Below are 18,784 nucleotides of genomic sequence, written 5' to 3' on the forward strand. Positions count from 1 at the left end.
CTACGTCGAGAATATATCTTATACTCGCGATTAAATATATTATTTTATTTTAAGCTTAAATATATTCTATTTTACTATCGCTTAAATATCGAAAAATACTAAAAAAATAAAATAGCTTGGCGCTAAAACTTAGAGTTGAGGGACTAGCCAGTAGAGGTATGAACACGGCTGAGAACTGAGGCAAATGTATTTAGGAGCCAGCAGTAGCCGGGTAAACCTCGGAAAACGGTGACTTCTGACACCCCCGAGCTCTGTGAACTTCACCATCGCTCATCTTCTTTCTTCTTCCACACCACTCTGATTCTTGTTTCCTTACTCACAGCAATTGCCGAATTCTGAATGAATCCACCGCTATACCGTCCAGAGGTATGGGTAATGACTACATGACTGATACCGCAGGGCCATCGTGGTCCTTGACCGAAGACACTTTACTTCAACATGTGAGAATTTGCTCTGTGCACCTCTGCTCATGATACTTGACATGCCTTTAATCTGAGACAGTCTATCTTCACCCATCAGATCCCTTCTCAGTCTACGCCACTGAACCAGCCTTCGACCTCAACCCCACCTCACGACCCTCCTTCGCGCTCTCCCTCCCCCCTCGATCTCTCTCCTCGAAGACCCGAGGGAGTCGACATCGCTGACGCGTCATTCACACCTCTTACACCAGTCGATCCTGATAGCTTTCAAGACTTCGACTTGTCGGATTGGCACTCAGAGTGCCTCAGACCTGACTCACAATCACTTTGCTCAGAAACCGCTTCCTTTGCGATGAACGTCTCAACTGTTCGTGCGAACCTTAAATCGAGAGGCTTCTATTACGATGACGAAGATGCATTAGCAAGAGGTGGACAAGCAATTAAAGACAAGGCACGTGAGATTATTACATCGCAGAGGAATTCACCAACGTCAAATGACAACGCACCATTGCTGAAGGCAGCCATTCGCAAATACTGTGGCTCTACGGAAAGAACGCTTGTGTTCAATGTCTGGTGCATCCTACGACAGCAAAAGCTCCGTGACATTACTGAGAAGCCGCTTTCGCCACAGGGAGAAGACAATGCATTGGCATGGGTGAAACGAGCCTGGAGCATGGATTTCCTTGACTGCGTCTTCGAAGCCGACCTTAACAAAGATATGATACCCGACACTTCACATACGGTAAGGTCATTCTTCAAGAAGGCTGCAATGATCTCTGACTTCGCGATCTTTCTAGGGCAGCAAAACCACGGACATCATGTTTAAAGATCTACCTCGCATAGAACAACCCCGCCCTGATGTCACGTACGGCTTGTGGAAAGCAGACATCGATTCACCCTGTCGTGGTATCCTCGACACCTACCACTGTGAGCTTGCGAAGGATGTCGAGTTGCCCTGGTTTCTAGTGGAAGTCAAAACGCTGAACGCGGTGGTCGGAGAAGCGGAGAATCAATGTATCCGTGGGGGTGCAGTGCTAGTCAACGGGCATCATCAGTGGAACCGAGTCGCGGACGGCGTAAAGCATTCCCTGGATCTGAGCAAGAAGGAGAAGGAAGAGGAGCACGATAGGCTCATCGCGAAAAGGGAGAAAGCCGGGACTGTATGTATCCTTGCCCCATGTTCACAGGTCTGCGTTCGATGGCCTCGAATGTTCATCTACGAGTGCCTTGTTGATATTCGTGACAGGCTTACGATAAACTACAAAGTACCGCGGATTCCGCAACGCTTGCCTTCTCTCTCGCCTTTTCCCCATCAACCGCAACGATGCATGTGCACTGGCGGGAGGAATGGGAGAACGGGGTGGAGCACTGGCACGCCCACACGATACAGACCTATGCGATGCGGACTGAGCATAGGGATTACGAACAGCTCGGCATGCATATGGCGAACATCATGGATTGGGGGTGCAGGACGCGTCGGATGGAGATTGAAAAGCAGGCAAAGGTCATTGCAAAGCGCAAGTACCCGGGTATTGACGAGAATGAGGTCTGCTTCGCGCCCAATAAGCGGCAGAAATCGGGCTAAGGAGGCCTTTGTGAAAATCAGTGGCGGTGATCCTTGTCTTTAGCAAGCGAATCAGATTAGCACCTCATTGACTCGTGAGACGAGAGCTTTTAGATAGATTATACGGCATAGCAACGGGTGCTTTCTGTGAGCTAGCGGAACTTTACAAAGCCTCTTCAGTGTTCATGCGAGGCTTTCTCAACACCGTGACAAATGTTCATTGATTAGATGGCATGACCTTTGTACTTGTTTTGTCTTGTATAAGAGTCTACCTCTATCTTAATCGCAAGACCTCTACGGCAAGAGAAATTCAGAGAAGACAGACCGGACATCGAAGATAAACCGACTAGCGCCATAGAACACATACAATATATCTACGACATAGATTGTCGGAACTAGACTCTTTCCATCAAAGTAATTCGACATTCCTTTAATCCGGTAGCACTACCCATGTTTATAAAATTAGTTGATGGGCCGACTATATCTAAATCAATAGCTTCCAGTAGGCTCAGAGAATGTTCAGGCTCTCCGCCAACGAGGGAAGGGTCAGGTTTGGAAATGTAGTCGTTCTCGCAGACATCTCACATATTGTGCTTCACCGTCCCATCTCTTATGCGTAGCTCTACCTTATCCTGCGATTCAAGCATCAGAGGAGGATTGAGATTCCTACAAAATTGCGCTGGCACCCTCCCATCCTCGCCTTCCTCCTTTTCAACCTCCCCAGGCCACCACCGACAACGTTCTGGTCGCATCTGAACCGTGTATTTCCCATCCACCAACCCATCCACGAACGCTCCGAGATCAATTTCCCTAAGATACGGCACCTCAGGATTCAACGTCACCACATCCGCAGCCTTTGGTCGCTTGTCAGTATTAGGATCCATTAACGGGCCTATACCGCGCTGTCCGTTGTTCTCCCGGACTACTTCCCCAGTCACAGAGTGAACAACCTGTAGACTGGACGTCGGCGGTGTATGGGCCGTGGCGTCGATAATACTCATGCGGTTGTCGCAAGCGCCAGGTTCGGGTTGGAGGAGACCCCAGGGAATCAGGAAACGCTGGTGTCCTCGCGTCTGCACAGTGACGGCGTCAGAACCGTGATTGATGACAGAGACTTCCAAGGCGGTGCGACTGCTTGACCCAGCGTTGGCAGGTGCGGTATCAGAGGATGAGGAGGGTACGCAGAGACGTATTCTTGTCTCTACTGTTGGTGGCCAGGACAGGCTCTCCACGACCGCGAATTCCGCTTTACCGGCTCCAGGTTTGCTATTGACCAACTTGACTGGTTCAGAATCACAGCTTGGCTGCTCACCATTGTCGACGAACTTCTTTCCATCACTAGACGTCCACAGTATCACGCCGAGATCTTTGCTCGCCAGTGTTATAGCATACTTCTTTCCCGGCTTCAGAATCGATGCCAACGGACCATGCTCATGGATCTCATAGTGATATAGCGTGAAGTGCTTTCTGTAGGGTTCCTTCCTGTTGATCGGGGATGACAGGGAAAGGCAGTACGACTCTTTCGGAGCCACTTGGTTCAGTCGGCTAAGATCTACTGGCAACCACTGCTTAGCGTCTTGAGGATCTTGTTGTTTTATTTCAAGTAAGCCATTTGCCAGCGCATACGGGACATCCATTGCCGAGCCTGCAGTCTCGAAGAGTAATGGCCGAGGGTCCTTGTCTGAGCGACGACAGAGGCCGAATAGGATGCTGAAGGGGTGTCTACCCGAGGCGTCATAGACTTTGAAGTGACTTTGGATGATTGTGTGGATTCGCAACTCGCGCATCTTTGTAGCTGCAGATGTTCGTAGTGTGTAGGTGTAGGTGCTTGCTGCTGTTGTGAGTATAAGTGAATGTGCGTATGAGTATGAGTGTGAGTGTGAGTGTGAGTGTGAGTGTGAGTGTGAGTGTGAGTGTGTGAGTGTGAGGCCAAGACCAAGTTAGGGCTTGCAATGGCAATCGCCCCGCCATCCCGAAGCTATTCCTTAATTGTGTGTGTGTGTGTGTAATTGCTACATCGGAGGGCCGTGCCCCTGTTCGTACCCCTTCCCATTGAAAGGCGTAGCCCAGAGTGCAACCGTTTTTACCCACTCGGCCTTACGGCCATGTTCGGCATCCGTACCCCATTTGAGGTACGGCAGATAATCGTGATCCCGTAAAACCACGGCTATGTACATTATATTGAGGAATTCCAAATCCTCCATTGCAACCAGACACCATTACACTCTGCAATGTACCCCGAAGCTTTTTCCTCGTTTCTCAGGGCCGAGCTCTAGCCTCTCTGTTCCATGTACACTCAGACACCCAGTATTCCAATTCCTTAAGTAGTATAGTAGGCTTGGCCCAGGATGCTTAAGAATCCTCTTACATCCATAGAAACAAGACTATCATTATTCTCTTCTACCGATATGGACAGCATGTGATCATTCTTATTTTGTAAGATAAGGTACAAGTACTTAAAGATCGGTAGGGCGGTTGTGCTAGTATCTTGACGCCGTTTTTACGCGCAATAATATCCCTTTCCTTATGGCCGGGACGTACACGCTAGTAGGGGTCAAATGTAGGGGCATGGATTGGTCAGATCGACGTCGCCGCGCTCATGAGTAAGTAAAATCTTAAGCTGTAGTGAACCGCGATCATTGGATAAATGATAATTTCTATATTTAACCCCTGCTAGCGTAGACGTGCCGAACACAAGAAAGGGGATATCTGTATCTTCTCAGCGTAAACCTCAACGCAATTTCGAGCCGGAACCGCTCGATTCAGCCAATTTTCTCGGGGACTCATCACCGACGGCGACCCCGTGGCATGAGCATGGGGCCTATGTATACGGGATGCTTCCTGGAACATTGCGACAAAGTCGATTTTCAGCCCTCAAAGACCTGGAAGAGCTAAGCGCTGATTATGTGAGGGCTCGAGCCGATGTTGGCTCGGAACTAGGGTGGTGGTGGTGCTAATTGCCGCTCCCGCTACTCCGTACGGAAGACTGACCCAAAAAGTCATCCCTAACTGAAGCTAAGTTCAGTGCCTACACCGGCTCAGAGATTGCTCCGGGCACTCTGCAGCCGGCACAAGCGCTCATCAGCCCAGGGTCCTTTTGAAATATCGACACTTCAAAACGCATATAAGGCTGCAGCCAAGCGATTCATGTACATACGGTAAGGTCTAAAGGTTACTTGAAAGCGTTACGGCCGGAGCGCTCTTGACTGCATATAGATGTAGATATAGGCAGAACCAAGTCTTCAAAATCTTTCCGTTGCAAATCCTATCTACTATTGTCGCCATCTCCGACGCAGACGCAGACGCAGACGCAGAAGCAGAAGCAGAAGCAGAAGCAGAAGCAGAAGCAGGTGAGTGCATCATTGCACATTCAGCTATCGGATACTTTAACATTGATGCAATAGAAAGTCTCGTAATCCGGGGGAATTGCCAAGACGGAGCGGTTCGGACTCGGCTGAAGCCACTCATGAACCTCCGAAATGCTATGCTATCCTACTCTAGTTTTATAACGGACAAGCGCCTTGTTCATTATGGTCTGTGGTCTTCTGGCTTGGTAGTGACGTCTTGCTAAGAAGCGTTTGAATGAAACTGCACTTTCCAGCTGTAAGGTCTCTTGTCTTGCATAGAAGAAGCGACTATATCCTTCGGCCGTAAGGTATGTTACCGTTTATACGAGGAGAGGTTGCCCTTTCCGGCTGTAAGGTCCGTTGCCCTGCGTATGAGAAGAGGCTATATTCTCAGACCGTAAGGCATCTTGCCTTGATGATTGCGGATCCCCAAAAGTTGGGGATCCTTCCTTCGGGGATCCGCAGTCAAGGCAATGAAGGAGGTCTTTTTTCTTGTCCTTGAGAAGACTATCTGCAGGAAGTTTGACAGAGACTTGATATAAATAACAAGTCAATGCCCAACTCCAACTCAGCAGAAGCACGCCTCTCGCTCCCCTTATTCACGATTCCATTAATCTACCACCCAACTCTAGCAACAATACATCTTCTTCAATAATGTCTTTGTTGAATATCATCTCCCTTGCGCTTGTCGTAGCGTTGACTCGCGCTGGTCCTATCCTCAACAATCCATCCCGAGTCCTCCGCCGCGATGCACCCGCGCCTTCTGCCTACCCGCTTGACAGTGCTTGCGGCAATGAGTGGCAGTACCTGAACTTCAATACCACCGTTGCCACTGATAGGGTCCATCTCCAGACCCTTCACGATGTCATCTGCGGTGGCGAAATGCGCGCCATCTCCAGCTATGGCCAAATCTCGGCTCAGAACGTCAATGCGCCCTACAAACGCTACTTCCCGGAAAGCGACGACGAAGATGACTACCCCACCAATGTCAAAGATGTCTTAGGTCTAATCGCAGGCGCGAGCAGCACCGACGGAGCTATCGGAACCGTTGTCGGAACGTTTGTTGTGGATAATCTTGGTAAGCTGCTTCAGCTCCGCTTTCCAATTTCCTCTGTTTTCGATTCTCTTTGGCAATCTCCTCTGACCCCTTCGATAGACTTTGCCGCGAACGTTCCAGGGGCGTCTGACTGCACCGTCGAGGGCACCCTGGCCTATACACTCGAGGACCAAGTCGACGACCTCGAGAAGATCCATTTCTGTGATCTCTCGTGGACCCGTGGAGAAGCTAGCGACGTCGACTGCGCCTCTTTGGACCCCTTTCCTAGCACGAAGATGGACTCCTTCTCGCGCATCGCGTTGCATGAAATGATGCACTACAGCTCCATTGGCCCTAATACGCCTGTGGGGGAGACTATCGGAGACTGTAAAAATGCAGATTCGGAGCCGGCGAACGATCCTCCGCGTGTGCATGGCCTTCTTGATCCAAACCAAGACGATAACCCCGCCGTCACTGAGATCAATGCCGATAGCTACGCTTGGATGTCGCTAGACGCTTGGATGAGTCAAAACTGCATCGCAGGTTCGGATACTAACAACTGGGCATCCTTTTTCACTCAGAACCCACCGCCGTACAACGAGTGAGCTTTGTGACGTTGTCAAGTGGAGCTTCATTTGAGGAATAGTTGATAGTGATGGCGAGTCGATAGCGTGGGTAGATTGAATAGAGGCAACATTTGCAATTCATGATTTCGTGTCATACTCATCCTTCTCAGCGGTCTCCCCCCACTCTCTTCTTCCCTTCTCCTCTGTCATGAGATGCCTCAGGGATACTCATAGGGCCACTAGCGTAGGCTTGGCACCGCACATACTCCTCGTTGGCAGCCACCCCACCAAATTTTCGCCGTGACCACCGCCAAATGCACGCAGAAGCCAAATTCGTGGTAGATAGCTGTAGGTTAGCTGTATTTTAGGCCTCCACGGCCACGCTGTCGCTGTCGCTATGCTATCGTAATGCTTTCCCAGTATTGCTAGTAGTGCTTTATTCAGTAGAGAGGTTTAGCAACGTGATTCAAAAGAATAATTCAAAACGAAAAGGGTAATAATTTAATAGGCTAATCATATAGAGTAATTATTAGCCTCGTCGATTATCTATAAATTAAATTACTATTTTATATTATAAAATAATAATTTAATTATAAAGTTACTCTATATAACGTTAGTATAACTACTTATTTAAATATATAAAATTAAATAATTAGTTAATAAATCTATTAAGCTTTTATTATATATATTTTTTATCTTTTAATAAATAATAGCTAAATAAAAAGAGATTTTTAATATTTATATATTAAATATAAAATCTATAAAGAAGTCTTAATCTAGAAGAAACGATCTTATATTATTCAAAATCACCTTTATTTTATTAGGAAATTCTATTTTATTAATAAGTTAATAATTCTTTATAGTATATAGATCTCTTAAAGCTATATTAAAGTATTATCGCGCTACTTTTCTTTTCTATTTATCTAAAATATAACTTATTATACTTTTAATTAATTTTAAGAAATCTCTAATATACTATTAATAAGATAAAGATCTTATAATTTTATAATATTTAATTACTTTCTCTTATAAGTAAAAAAAAAGAAATAATATTATTCGAAAGTCTTTTAAAAGAAAAGAAAGAGTTTTTAAATTATATATAAGAGAAAGAGTAAAGAGAAGAAATATATATCGTTAGCTAGAGAGAAAGATAGTAATAACTTACTTCTATAAAATAATCTTAATACTATAAGATTATATATAGATAAATAAAAATAAATAATAAAGAATTTATAAAATTAAATTAATAATAATTAATTAATAAAGAACTCTTAAATTTTAACTTTAATTTTTATATTAAATATATTAAAAAAAATTATTATAGATAATAATTAAACTAATATTTTATAATAGAAAAGCGATTAATAGAGAATAATAAATTCTTATTATAAATATTACTCTTAAATATTAAGCGAGATATAGAGTAAACTCGATAAGATAATTTTAAAAAAGAATATAAGAGAAGTTTATAAAGATTATTAAGCGAGATTACGCGAGTATTAAATATTATATAAAGAACTATTTTAATTATAAATATAGTTAATTAAAATAAAATATAAAAGTAAATTATAATTATAAGATATAAAAGAATATATAAATTTAGATAATAAATAATTAGAATATAATAATTTAGATCTTTAAGAAAAAGAAGAATATTAATAAAGTAGCTAAAGAAAAGAAGCTATAAGACTTATAAAATTATAATTAAGATTATAAGTATTTAAATAAGAGAATAAGTAATAAGAAGAGAAAGAATAATATATTTAATAGCGATAAGATTATAGATTAAGATAATAATAATAATAATAAAAGTAATACTAACGAGATCTTAAATAATAACTTTTTTATACTATTTAATAATTCTTTTATATTATATAATCGCTTTATATTTAAATCTTTATTATTTAATTTATTAATATTAATATTAAGATAAAAATCTTCTATTTTTAAAAACGATATTACCCCTAGTAATAGTTTTTTAAATTTATATATATATATTATAGTTAAGAATCTTAGTAGTATAAGCGAGCTATTTAATATATTATCTAAATAAATTAAAAAGTAGAAGAAAAAGAAAATCTTTAATAAGTCTTATAGAAAGAAGAAGAACTATAAGATTATAGCTATCGAAGAAATTATCAAATTAGAAATAACTTTAATTATATATCTTAAGCGTTTAATAAATTAGTTTATAATATTTATATAGTTTATAATATCTATATATTAATTATTAACTCTATAATCGTTAACTTAATCTAATTAAATTTAGATATTATTTAATAAAATTTAAATAAATAAATAGTTAGATATTATAATTAATAATATTAAAGATTATTAGAATAATATAAAGAATAATTTAACTTATATTAGATATATAGAGAATTAAGTAAAATAACTTATTTTTATATTAGCTGATATAAAAAAAGGAGTAGCGTATTTAATAGAAAATTAAAAGCTTCTAGGGGAGACGTAGAACTTTATATTAAAAAGTCTTATTAAGAGCTTAATAACTTATGAAAACGATATAATATATATTCTTACTAAAGCTATATAAAATATAATAAAAATTTATTAATAGATATTAAAGAATAATAAAGAGTAATAATTACTTATCGATTAAGAATTTAAAGTATATAATAAGTAAAATAATATCTTAAAGATTAATAAGAATAATATAGAGATATATAAATAACTTTCTAAGATTATAGAATATATATATAAATAATATATAGAATATATTAGAAGTCTTATTAAAAGCGTATAAATCGAAGAAATTTAAATCTAAATTATAATATTCTTCTATAAAAAAACGATTTCTTCGCTTTATATTAAAAGTATAGTCTTATATAAAATATATATTTATATTTCGTATTATTATCGTATTTTAATTAAGACTTTAACTGATTTCTTAAAAACTTTTTTAATCGCTATTAAAAATACGTAGTCGTACTTATAAATTTAGATAAATTTCCTTCGTAATATATTTAAAATTATAAAATAAACTCTCGACGAACTTAAGGGCGCTTAAAAGAATAAAATTCGATATATATATACTCTTTACGGCGTCTTAAATAGTTAATAAATAGTTATATAAAAATTTAATAAAGTTTAATTTTAGAAGATAGAGATATAGAAAATAAGAGTACTTAGTTCTATATATATTAATTCTATTATTTACTCTTAATATAAATATCGCTTATAAGAAGATTAAATAAATAAGCGTAAAGGGTTTAATCGCTCGCGACTTTAAAGAAAACTTCGTCTTTTTTAATATATAAATTTCGATTAAGAGCTATATAATAATAATAAGATATATTAATAATTTAAGCGATAACTTAAATAGTCTATATATATAATAGAATAAAGATAAGGATTTAATAAAGATTAACTTTAACTATAAAAAGTATATAAATAATCTAAGTATTAAAATCTTACTCTATAATATTAAGATATTAATATATAATAGAAGATCAAATTTCGAAGCGAGTTATATTCTTATTATCTCTAAAATAGATATAATAATTTATTAATAATATAATTACTCGATAAAGGTCTTCTATAAATTAAAGATTTATCTTTAATTACTATTTAAAGGCGTTAGAGATTTAAAGATTTTATATTTATTTAAAGCTATATTCTACTATAACTTTAGCACTTAATATTATTCTATTAAAGCGTTATTTTTTTATAGAGACTAAGTCTATATAAGAAGATATAATATAACGTTAATAAATATAAGCTTTATTTCTAAAAAGATGATAACGATAATATCTAGATTTCTCTTTAAATACTCAATCGAGTCTTTTAAGTACTCTAGATATCTAAAGTATTTTTATATTTATTATTTTTTCTTTATAGAAATTATAGATAGTTTTAATAAGATCGTCTAGATATATAACTATTATCTATATTATATTATAAGATTTTTTATAAATTAAATATTAGAAATTCTTCTTATCTTCTAATCTTATAATTCTTCGAAATATTTTATTAATAAAAGTCTAAATAATACTTTATTTATAATATTTATTAAATCGTTTAATAGTATAAGCGTATAATCGAATTCGATTATAAGAGAGAGTTAGATATTATAATAATATTAAGTTATAACGTCTTTATAAATATTTAAGTATATTATTAAAAATAATAGATAAATAAACTTCTAATTATTTAAAGATTTATATAAGTTTATATAATAATCTAAATTATAAAAGCTTATATAGTATTAAATATAAAGTAAATTTAGAATTAAGACGGATTCTTTATTAATAATCGATATTTTTTAGATTAAAATAGTATATAAAAATACGTATTTTATCTTTTATAAAGCGTATAATTCTTTATAACCGTTTAGAGATTTATAAATTTAAATTAAACTCGATTTACTTATACTTTATTAAGGGAATATATTTATAATATATTAAATAATATAATTATAAAGATCGTTATAACGAGAGCTCTATTATTAAAGGAGTTTATAATATATATATATAATAAAAGAAGAAAAATAAGTATATTTAAAGAGATTTATAACTCTTTAATAAAGATTTTATCGAAGTTCGTAATACTATCTAATCGGGTTAGCGGTAGAAGAATAGGGCTATTTTCATTTTAAATTATTTCTTTTAAAAAAACTGCTAAACCTCCCTAGTGCTTTCAGTACCACTCTCAGTACTACTTCCAGTAGTGCTCTGTCCAGTGCTCCCAGTAGTAGTGCTCTGTCTAGTAATCCCAGTAGTAGTGCTCTATCCAGTGGTCCCAGTAGTAGTACTCTGTCCCAATGGTCCCAGTAGTAGTGCTCTGTCTAGTGCTCCTAGTAGTACTCTGTTCAGTGCCCTCAGTAGTAGTACTCTATCCAGTGCTTCTAGTAGTACTCTGTTTAGTGCTCTCAGTAGTAGTACTCTATCCAGTGCTTCTAGTAGTATACTATTCAGTACTCTCAGTAGTAGTACTCTATTTAATAATTCCAGTGATAGTACTCTATTTAGTACTCTTAGTAAAGCTCTATCTAATACTCTTAGTAATAGTACTCTATTTAATACTCTTAATAGTACTTTATTTAATACTTCTAGTAATACTCTATCTAATACTTTTAATAATACTTTATTTAATACTCTTAATAGTAATACTCTATATAATACTCTTAGTAATACTCTATTTAATACTTTTAATAGTATTCTATCTAGTACTCTTAATATTACTCTTAATACTACTTCTAGTAATATTTTATCTAATACTCTTAATAATATAATACGCTATCTAATACTCTTAATACTACTTTTAATACTAAGAGTAATAAATAGAGTACTATAGAGAGTAATATTAAAAGTACTAGATAGCGTATTATAATAAGTATTATAAGAAGTATTACTAAGAGTATTAGATAGAGTGTTATTATTAAAAGTATTAAATAGAGTATTATTATTAAGAGTAATAAATAGAGTATTATTATTAGAAGTAATATTAAGAGTAATATTAAAAGTACTAAATAGAATACTATTAAGAGTATTACGGAGAGTATTAGAGTATTATTAAAAGTATTAGATAGAGTATTATTAAGAGTATTAAATAAAGTATTACTATTAAGAGTATTAGATAGAGTACTATTAAGAGTATTAGATAGAGTATTACTATTAAGAGTATTAAATAAAGTATTATTAAAAGTATTAAATAGAGTATTATTACTAGAATTATTAAAAGAAGTATTACTATTAAGAATATTAATATATATAAAAGAATAAGATAGAGCTAAACTAGAAAATCTTAAATTTATATATATAGCTAATTATAAATTCGTTAGATCTACGCTTTTTAATTAGATACCGCGAGTAAATAAATTAGCGTTTATAACTATTAAAAATCTATAAAAATCTATATATAGAAGTCTTCCCCTCTAAAATAATTAGCTCTCTATGAATACTATTACTTTATAATCTCGTAAATTATAAAGCTTAATATACGCTTTCTAACGCTATAAAATAATAAAGCTTAATTTACTATTAGTAAGTTAAACTAATATTCAAATATTATAATTATATTAAATACATTCGAGATTAAATAATAATTCTTTTATCTATTTATATAACTATTATTTCTCTATTACTCTATTAATTCTATTAATTTCATTAATATAAATATATTTACTCTCTCTATCCCTCGCTTTTATATTACTAAATCTATAAGATATATATATCTCTTCTATTCTTCTTTTAGAGCCTCTATTAATATCTTTAAATCGTCTTTTAATAAATTTATTATTATTAATAATCGAGGCCGTAAGCGAGCTTAAAAATTATTTATTACTATTTATAAACGCGTTAAAAGACTCTTAAAAAGAGTTTAAACGAATATATTTTTTTTTATATACTTCTTCTAAGCTAGCGATAATATCTTTTAATTTAACAATATTATCTTTTAAGACGCGTTTTCCTCCTCTATTCGTTTATATTTAAAAACGCGTTAAAAGATTTTTAAAAAGAGCTCGAATAGATTTATAGCTATCGTTTTTTTTTATATACTCCTCTTAAATTAGTAATACTCGATTAATTACTTAATTAATACTATCTATTCTATTAGCTTAATAATTTACTTAGTTAAATCGTTAGCTAGTTACTTAGTTATTTACTTAATTAACTACTTAATTAGCTATTTAACTAAAGTACTTAATTAAATAAAAGAAGAAACTATAATAAACGAATACGAAGAATATTATAAAGAATATTATGAATATAGTTAATAGTAGTAGTAATATAATAGATCTACTCTTTATAATCTTATATTAATTTATTTAGCTAGAGTAAGAGAACTTATTATAATAAGTCAATATGAAGAATATTATAAAGAATATTATAGAGAAATTAAGCGATAATAAGATTACTATTATTAAGAATACGGCTTAGCTCTTTAAGATTCTATATTATATACTCTTTATAGTTTTATATTAAATTATTACTTAGTAAGCGAAGAATACTATTATAATTTAATCTATTATTTTTATTATATTAATATAATATATTACTATAATAACGTTATAAGAGAAGAATCTATTACGATAATTATAGTTAATTAAGTCTCTATAGAAGAAATATTAAACGATTTATTAGTATATATAAAAGAATAAGATAGAGCTAAATTAGAAAATCTTAAATTTATATATATAGTTAATTATAAATTCGAGATTATTACGTCTTTTAGCTAGACTAACTAAGTTAGCCCGCTAGCCCTTTCGAGCTTTCTTATTAAAAATTTATATATAGAGGTTTTATACTCTAAAATAACTAGCTCTCTATAAATATATTCCTTTATAATTTCATAGATTATAGAGCTTAATATACGCTTTCTAATTCTATAAAAATAATAAAGTTTAATCTACTATTAGTAAATTAAATTAATATTTAAATATCGTAATTATATTAAACGCGTTCGAAATCGATTAATAATTCTTTTATCTATTTATATAATTATATTTCTTCTATAATTCTATTAATTTACTAATTATAAATAAATTTACTTTTAATATCTCTCGTTTAAATATTGCTAAGTATCTAAGATATATATCTCTTTCGTCTATCTTTTAAATTCTCTACTAACGTCTCTAGATTATTTCTTAATAAATTTATTATTATTAATAATCGAGGCCGTAAGCGAGCTTAATAGCTATTTATTACTACTTATAAACGCGTTAAAAAACTCTTAAAAAGAGTCTAAATGAATATATTCTTCTCTATATACTTCTTTTAAGTTAGCGATAATACTTTTTAATTTAGCGATACTATCTCTTAAGACGCGTCTTTCTCTCTTATCTATTATTTATTACCCTATTCGAAAGTCTTTTAACGCGTATTAGATTCTAAATATCGTTAAGAAGAAGCTTTTAAAAATATAATAATTATACTAGACGCGTTCGGGATCGAATAATAATCCTTTCACCTATTTATATAACTATTCTTCTTTTATTATTCTATTAATTCTACTAATTCTATCAATTCCATCAATATAAACATATTTACTCTCGATACCCTCGCACTCAGTTAAATAAGAGGAGGATCTACAACAGGCGAATGCGGAGAATACTGCGGAGAAACCAAGCGATAATAAAGCCCTCAGTACCAAAAATACGGCTCAGCTCTCCAAGATCCCACGTCATATCAGTTATCCACTCAGTCAGCCACTCAGCTAGCCACTCAGTCTGATACTCTACAAGAGAAGAAGCAAGAGAAGGAACTACAACAGGCAAATGCGGAGAACATTGCGGAGAAACCAAGCGGCAACAAGGCCACCATCGCTAAAAACACGGCTCAGCTCTCCAAGATCCCACGTCATATGCTCTCCACGATTCCATATCAAATCATCACTCAGCAAGCGGAGAACACCACTACAACTTGGCCTGTCATCCCCACTGCATTAATATGATACATCACTGCAACAACGTCATAAGAGAAGAATGATTTCACTGCGGCAGAAGATAATGTGGGATTCACATCACTAATTAGCATATTATCTTTATTTCTTTTCGATATTTCGATACTTCTTATCATAAGAACATGGCCTTTCTCTATTTTTTATAGGCAATTATTACGAATAAGAGAAGGATGATTTCACTGCGGTAGAAGATAATATGGGATTTACACCACTAATTAACATGTTATCTTTATTTCTTTTCGATATTTCGATACTTCTTACTATAAGAATATAGTCTTTCTCTATTTTTTATAAATAATTATTACGAATTAATTCTCTATACTTAATATACCTTTCTAATTAAATCTTAGCGCGTCTCTCTTTATATATATATATCTATATATTATATAGATTAAATTAATTTTATAATAGTAAAAGTAGATTAAAAACGTATAGTAAGCGATTAGAGTTCGATTTAACTTAGAGCTAGAGCTAAAATTTCATTTAACTTAGAAAAATTCAACTTCATTTAACTTAGAAAAATGAAAAATTCAACTTCATGAATTTAATTCATAGGCCTTTACTTATATTTAGATAAAATAAAATCGTTCGATATCTTACTCTAATATCTATTTTATTATTTAAAAGATTTTACTATAATAGAAGATAATATGAAATTCACATTATTAATTAATATATTATCTTTATTTCTTTCTAATATTTCGATATTTCTTACTATAAGAATATAGTCTTTCTCTATTTTTTATAGATAATTATTACGAATTAATTCTTTATACTCGATATACCTTTAATCTCTATTATAAATATTTAAAAAAAGTAATTAATAGAGTTACGTATTCGCGATAATACTCTTAATTATTAATTAATAATAATAGTAATATAATAATAATAATTAGATAACGCGATCTTATAAATAATAGCGAGATATTACTATATTACTAATATCTATATTATTAAATATTACTCGCTAATATTAGCGCTATAATAAAGAATATAAAAGCTTTCTTTAAATTATTTATTTTTATTTTTTATAACTTCTAATATCTCTTTTATAAGTACTTACTCTAACGTTAATCGCTATAATAATAATAATAATATTAATATAAATATAATATATCTCGTTATAGTAATAATCTATTTCTATTTATTATAAATATCTTATTATCATTAATCGCGTTAATATATAAATTACCAATTTTATAATATTTATTTTTAATAATAATAATAACTTTTTTAATAATATCTTTAATAGTAAATATATAGTTATCTTATAGACGCGATTATTAATCTCTAACTATTTTTACTATTATCGCTTTATATATATAACTATTAATAAATTCTAATATCTAATTTATTATATAAAACTTACTTTTATTAAAATAATAATTTATATATTTAAAATAAGTCTTTTTTTTATAATAATTATAAGATTAAAAAACGCGATATTAGTTACTATATTAAAATCCCTCTATATCTTTAAATATAAATAAGAAAATTAATATAATACTATCGTCGCGTTAAGTAATCTTAGTAATTATCTTATTAACGAATTAAACTTAATAAGAAAATTATTTAATAGCGTAAGTTATAAAGATATATAATAACGATAACTTTAACTATCTTTATTATAATTATAAATCTCTAAGGCTAGCTTATAACGATAAATAAGCGTATAGCGAAATTAAAGAAAATAAATAAGTTATTAAAGAAGAAGCTTAAGAGCTTTTATTAATATATAATAAATATTAATAAATATTAACTTAAAGACTTTACTTTAATTATCTTCTTATTAAAATAACAAATTAATAAATTTAATTTAAGATCTAACGTTAAGTAAGCGAAGAATATTTGAATAGAGATTCTTTTTAAAAGTAGCGTTAGTATAGAATCTTTAAATAATTCTTTAATAACTACTCTAAATAAAAATATATTTATATTAATAATATATACTCTAATATAATATACTCTCTTTATAGTAGAGTTTAGTAAATAGCTAAATAATATAATTATTTAATTAATCTATATTTTAATAATAGTAAATATAAAGAAATACGCGCGTAATATAGATATTATCTAAAAATATATCTAATCTAAATTTAATGTTAAAAACTTCTTTTTTATTTAATTTTATTTTATTTAAAAAAGAATAATATTACATTTATAAAAAATATTAATTCTATTATTTATTTTAATCTATTAATAATTTAATAAAATTATAAATAATATTATATAATAATTAAAATTAATTTCTATATAAAGAATATACTTATTAAATTAATATTTAAAAATAAATATAAATAAATTTTAATAATAATTAAATTATTATAATTAATACTATTTAAAATATAATCTTTTATTTTAATAATTAACCTTTTTTCTAAATAATTATAAAGATATAAATAAAATTATATTATAAATAGTATAATATAACTTTAAAATAGCTATTATTATAGCTTTATCTAGTATTATCTTTATTCTTCTTTAAAATATAATTATTAGTTATTCTTATTTTAGAATTTCTCTTAATATTATTATTTAATTTAATTATAATATATTAATAAAGTTTAATTTAACTTAATTATTAAAAATAATTAAACTTATTTTTTAAAATAAGATTTTTATATAAAATCGTTATAATATTAAGATTATTAATTATATATTCTAAGATATTTAAAAGAATCTTACTTCTTTTAATAGTATAGTTATATACTTTTATAATAACTTCTATTAAATTCTTTTAATTATTAAGAGTATTAAATTAAATTAAATTATTTAAATTATATTAAAAATATTTAATATTTAAAACTATTTTTAAATTTTTAAATTTATGAAAAATAAAAAATTTCGAAATTTTAATCTAATTAATTAAGATTAAATTAATATAAAGAAGTTTATTTAGAGATTATTAGATATAAATAATAATATCTTAATAAGCTTTAAAAAATAAAAAATTATTAATTAATCTATTAAATAGTTATTAGATAACTCTATTATTTAATTAATTAATATTATTTATAATAATTTTAATCTATATTAAATAGCTAATTTCTATATATTTAAAATAATTCTTTATATTCTTAATAAGAATATTACTTAAATTTAATAGTTAAATTCTTAATAAGTTTTTTAAAATTAAAATTATTTATAATAGTAGAGATTAAGTTATTAATAAGAAAGATAGCTTTCTTCTATTTATTAAAATAATAAATATCTTTAAATTAATCTTACTTTTATCTTATTATTTAAAGTTAAAATAAAATTATATAAAAATATTATTAAGAAATTTAAAATAAAATATAAATTTATATAATAAGATTTATTTATAAATTAAATATATTAAATTTAAAATACTAGATTATTATAATCGTATCTATTCTTATTTACGCTCTATCTCTATTTACGCCCATTTTAAATCCGATAAATTCGATATA

At 31.0% G+C, this 18,784-nt stretch overlaps 3 protein-coding genes across 3 annotated transcripts; 2 read left to right on the forward strand and 1 right to left on the reverse strand.

The window, feature by feature from the left end:
- Positions 1 to 771: 771 nt before the first annotated feature.
- Positions 772 to 2,004, forward strand: HO133_000001 (uncharacterized protein; the record flags this gene model as incomplete). Its single annotated transcript, XM_037290941.1, has 3 exons — positions 772 to 1,161; positions 1,217 to 1,579; positions 1,666 to 2,004. 3 exons carry the CDS (start codon positions 772 to 774, stop codon positions 2,002 to 2,004), a joined length of 1,092 nt encoding a protein of 363 aa, XP_037157815.1.
- Positions 2,005 to 2,564: 560 nt separating this feature from the next.
- On the reverse strand, positions 2,565 to 3,770 carry HO133_000002 (uncharacterized protein; the record flags this gene model as incomplete). Its single annotated transcript, XM_037290942.1, has 1 exon — positions 2,565 to 3,770. The coding sequence occupies one exon, from the start codon at positions 3,768 to 3,770 to the stop codon at positions 2,565 to 2,567; it is 1,206 nt and encodes a 401-aa protein (XP_037157816.1).
- Positions 3,771 to 5,984: 2,214 nt separating this feature from the next.
- Positions 5,985 to 6,971, forward strand: HO133_000003 (uncharacterized protein; the record flags this gene model as incomplete). The annotated part of the gene is made up of 1 exon (XM_037290943.1): positions 5,985 to 6,971. The coding sequence occupies one exon, from the start codon at positions 5,985 to 5,987 to the stop codon at positions 6,969 to 6,971; it is 987 nt and encodes a 328-aa protein (XP_037157817.1).
- Positions 6,972 to 18,784: the final 11,813 nt, after the last annotated feature.

The sequence above is a fragment of the Letharia lupina genome (assembly GCF_014066315.1).
Source record: "Letharia lupina isolate WasteWater1 chromosome Unknown contig_1, whole genome shotgun sequence".
Taxonomy (NCBI): domain Eukaryota; kingdom Fungi; phylum Ascomycota; class Lecanoromycetes; order Lecanorales; family Parmeliaceae; genus Letharia; species Letharia lupina.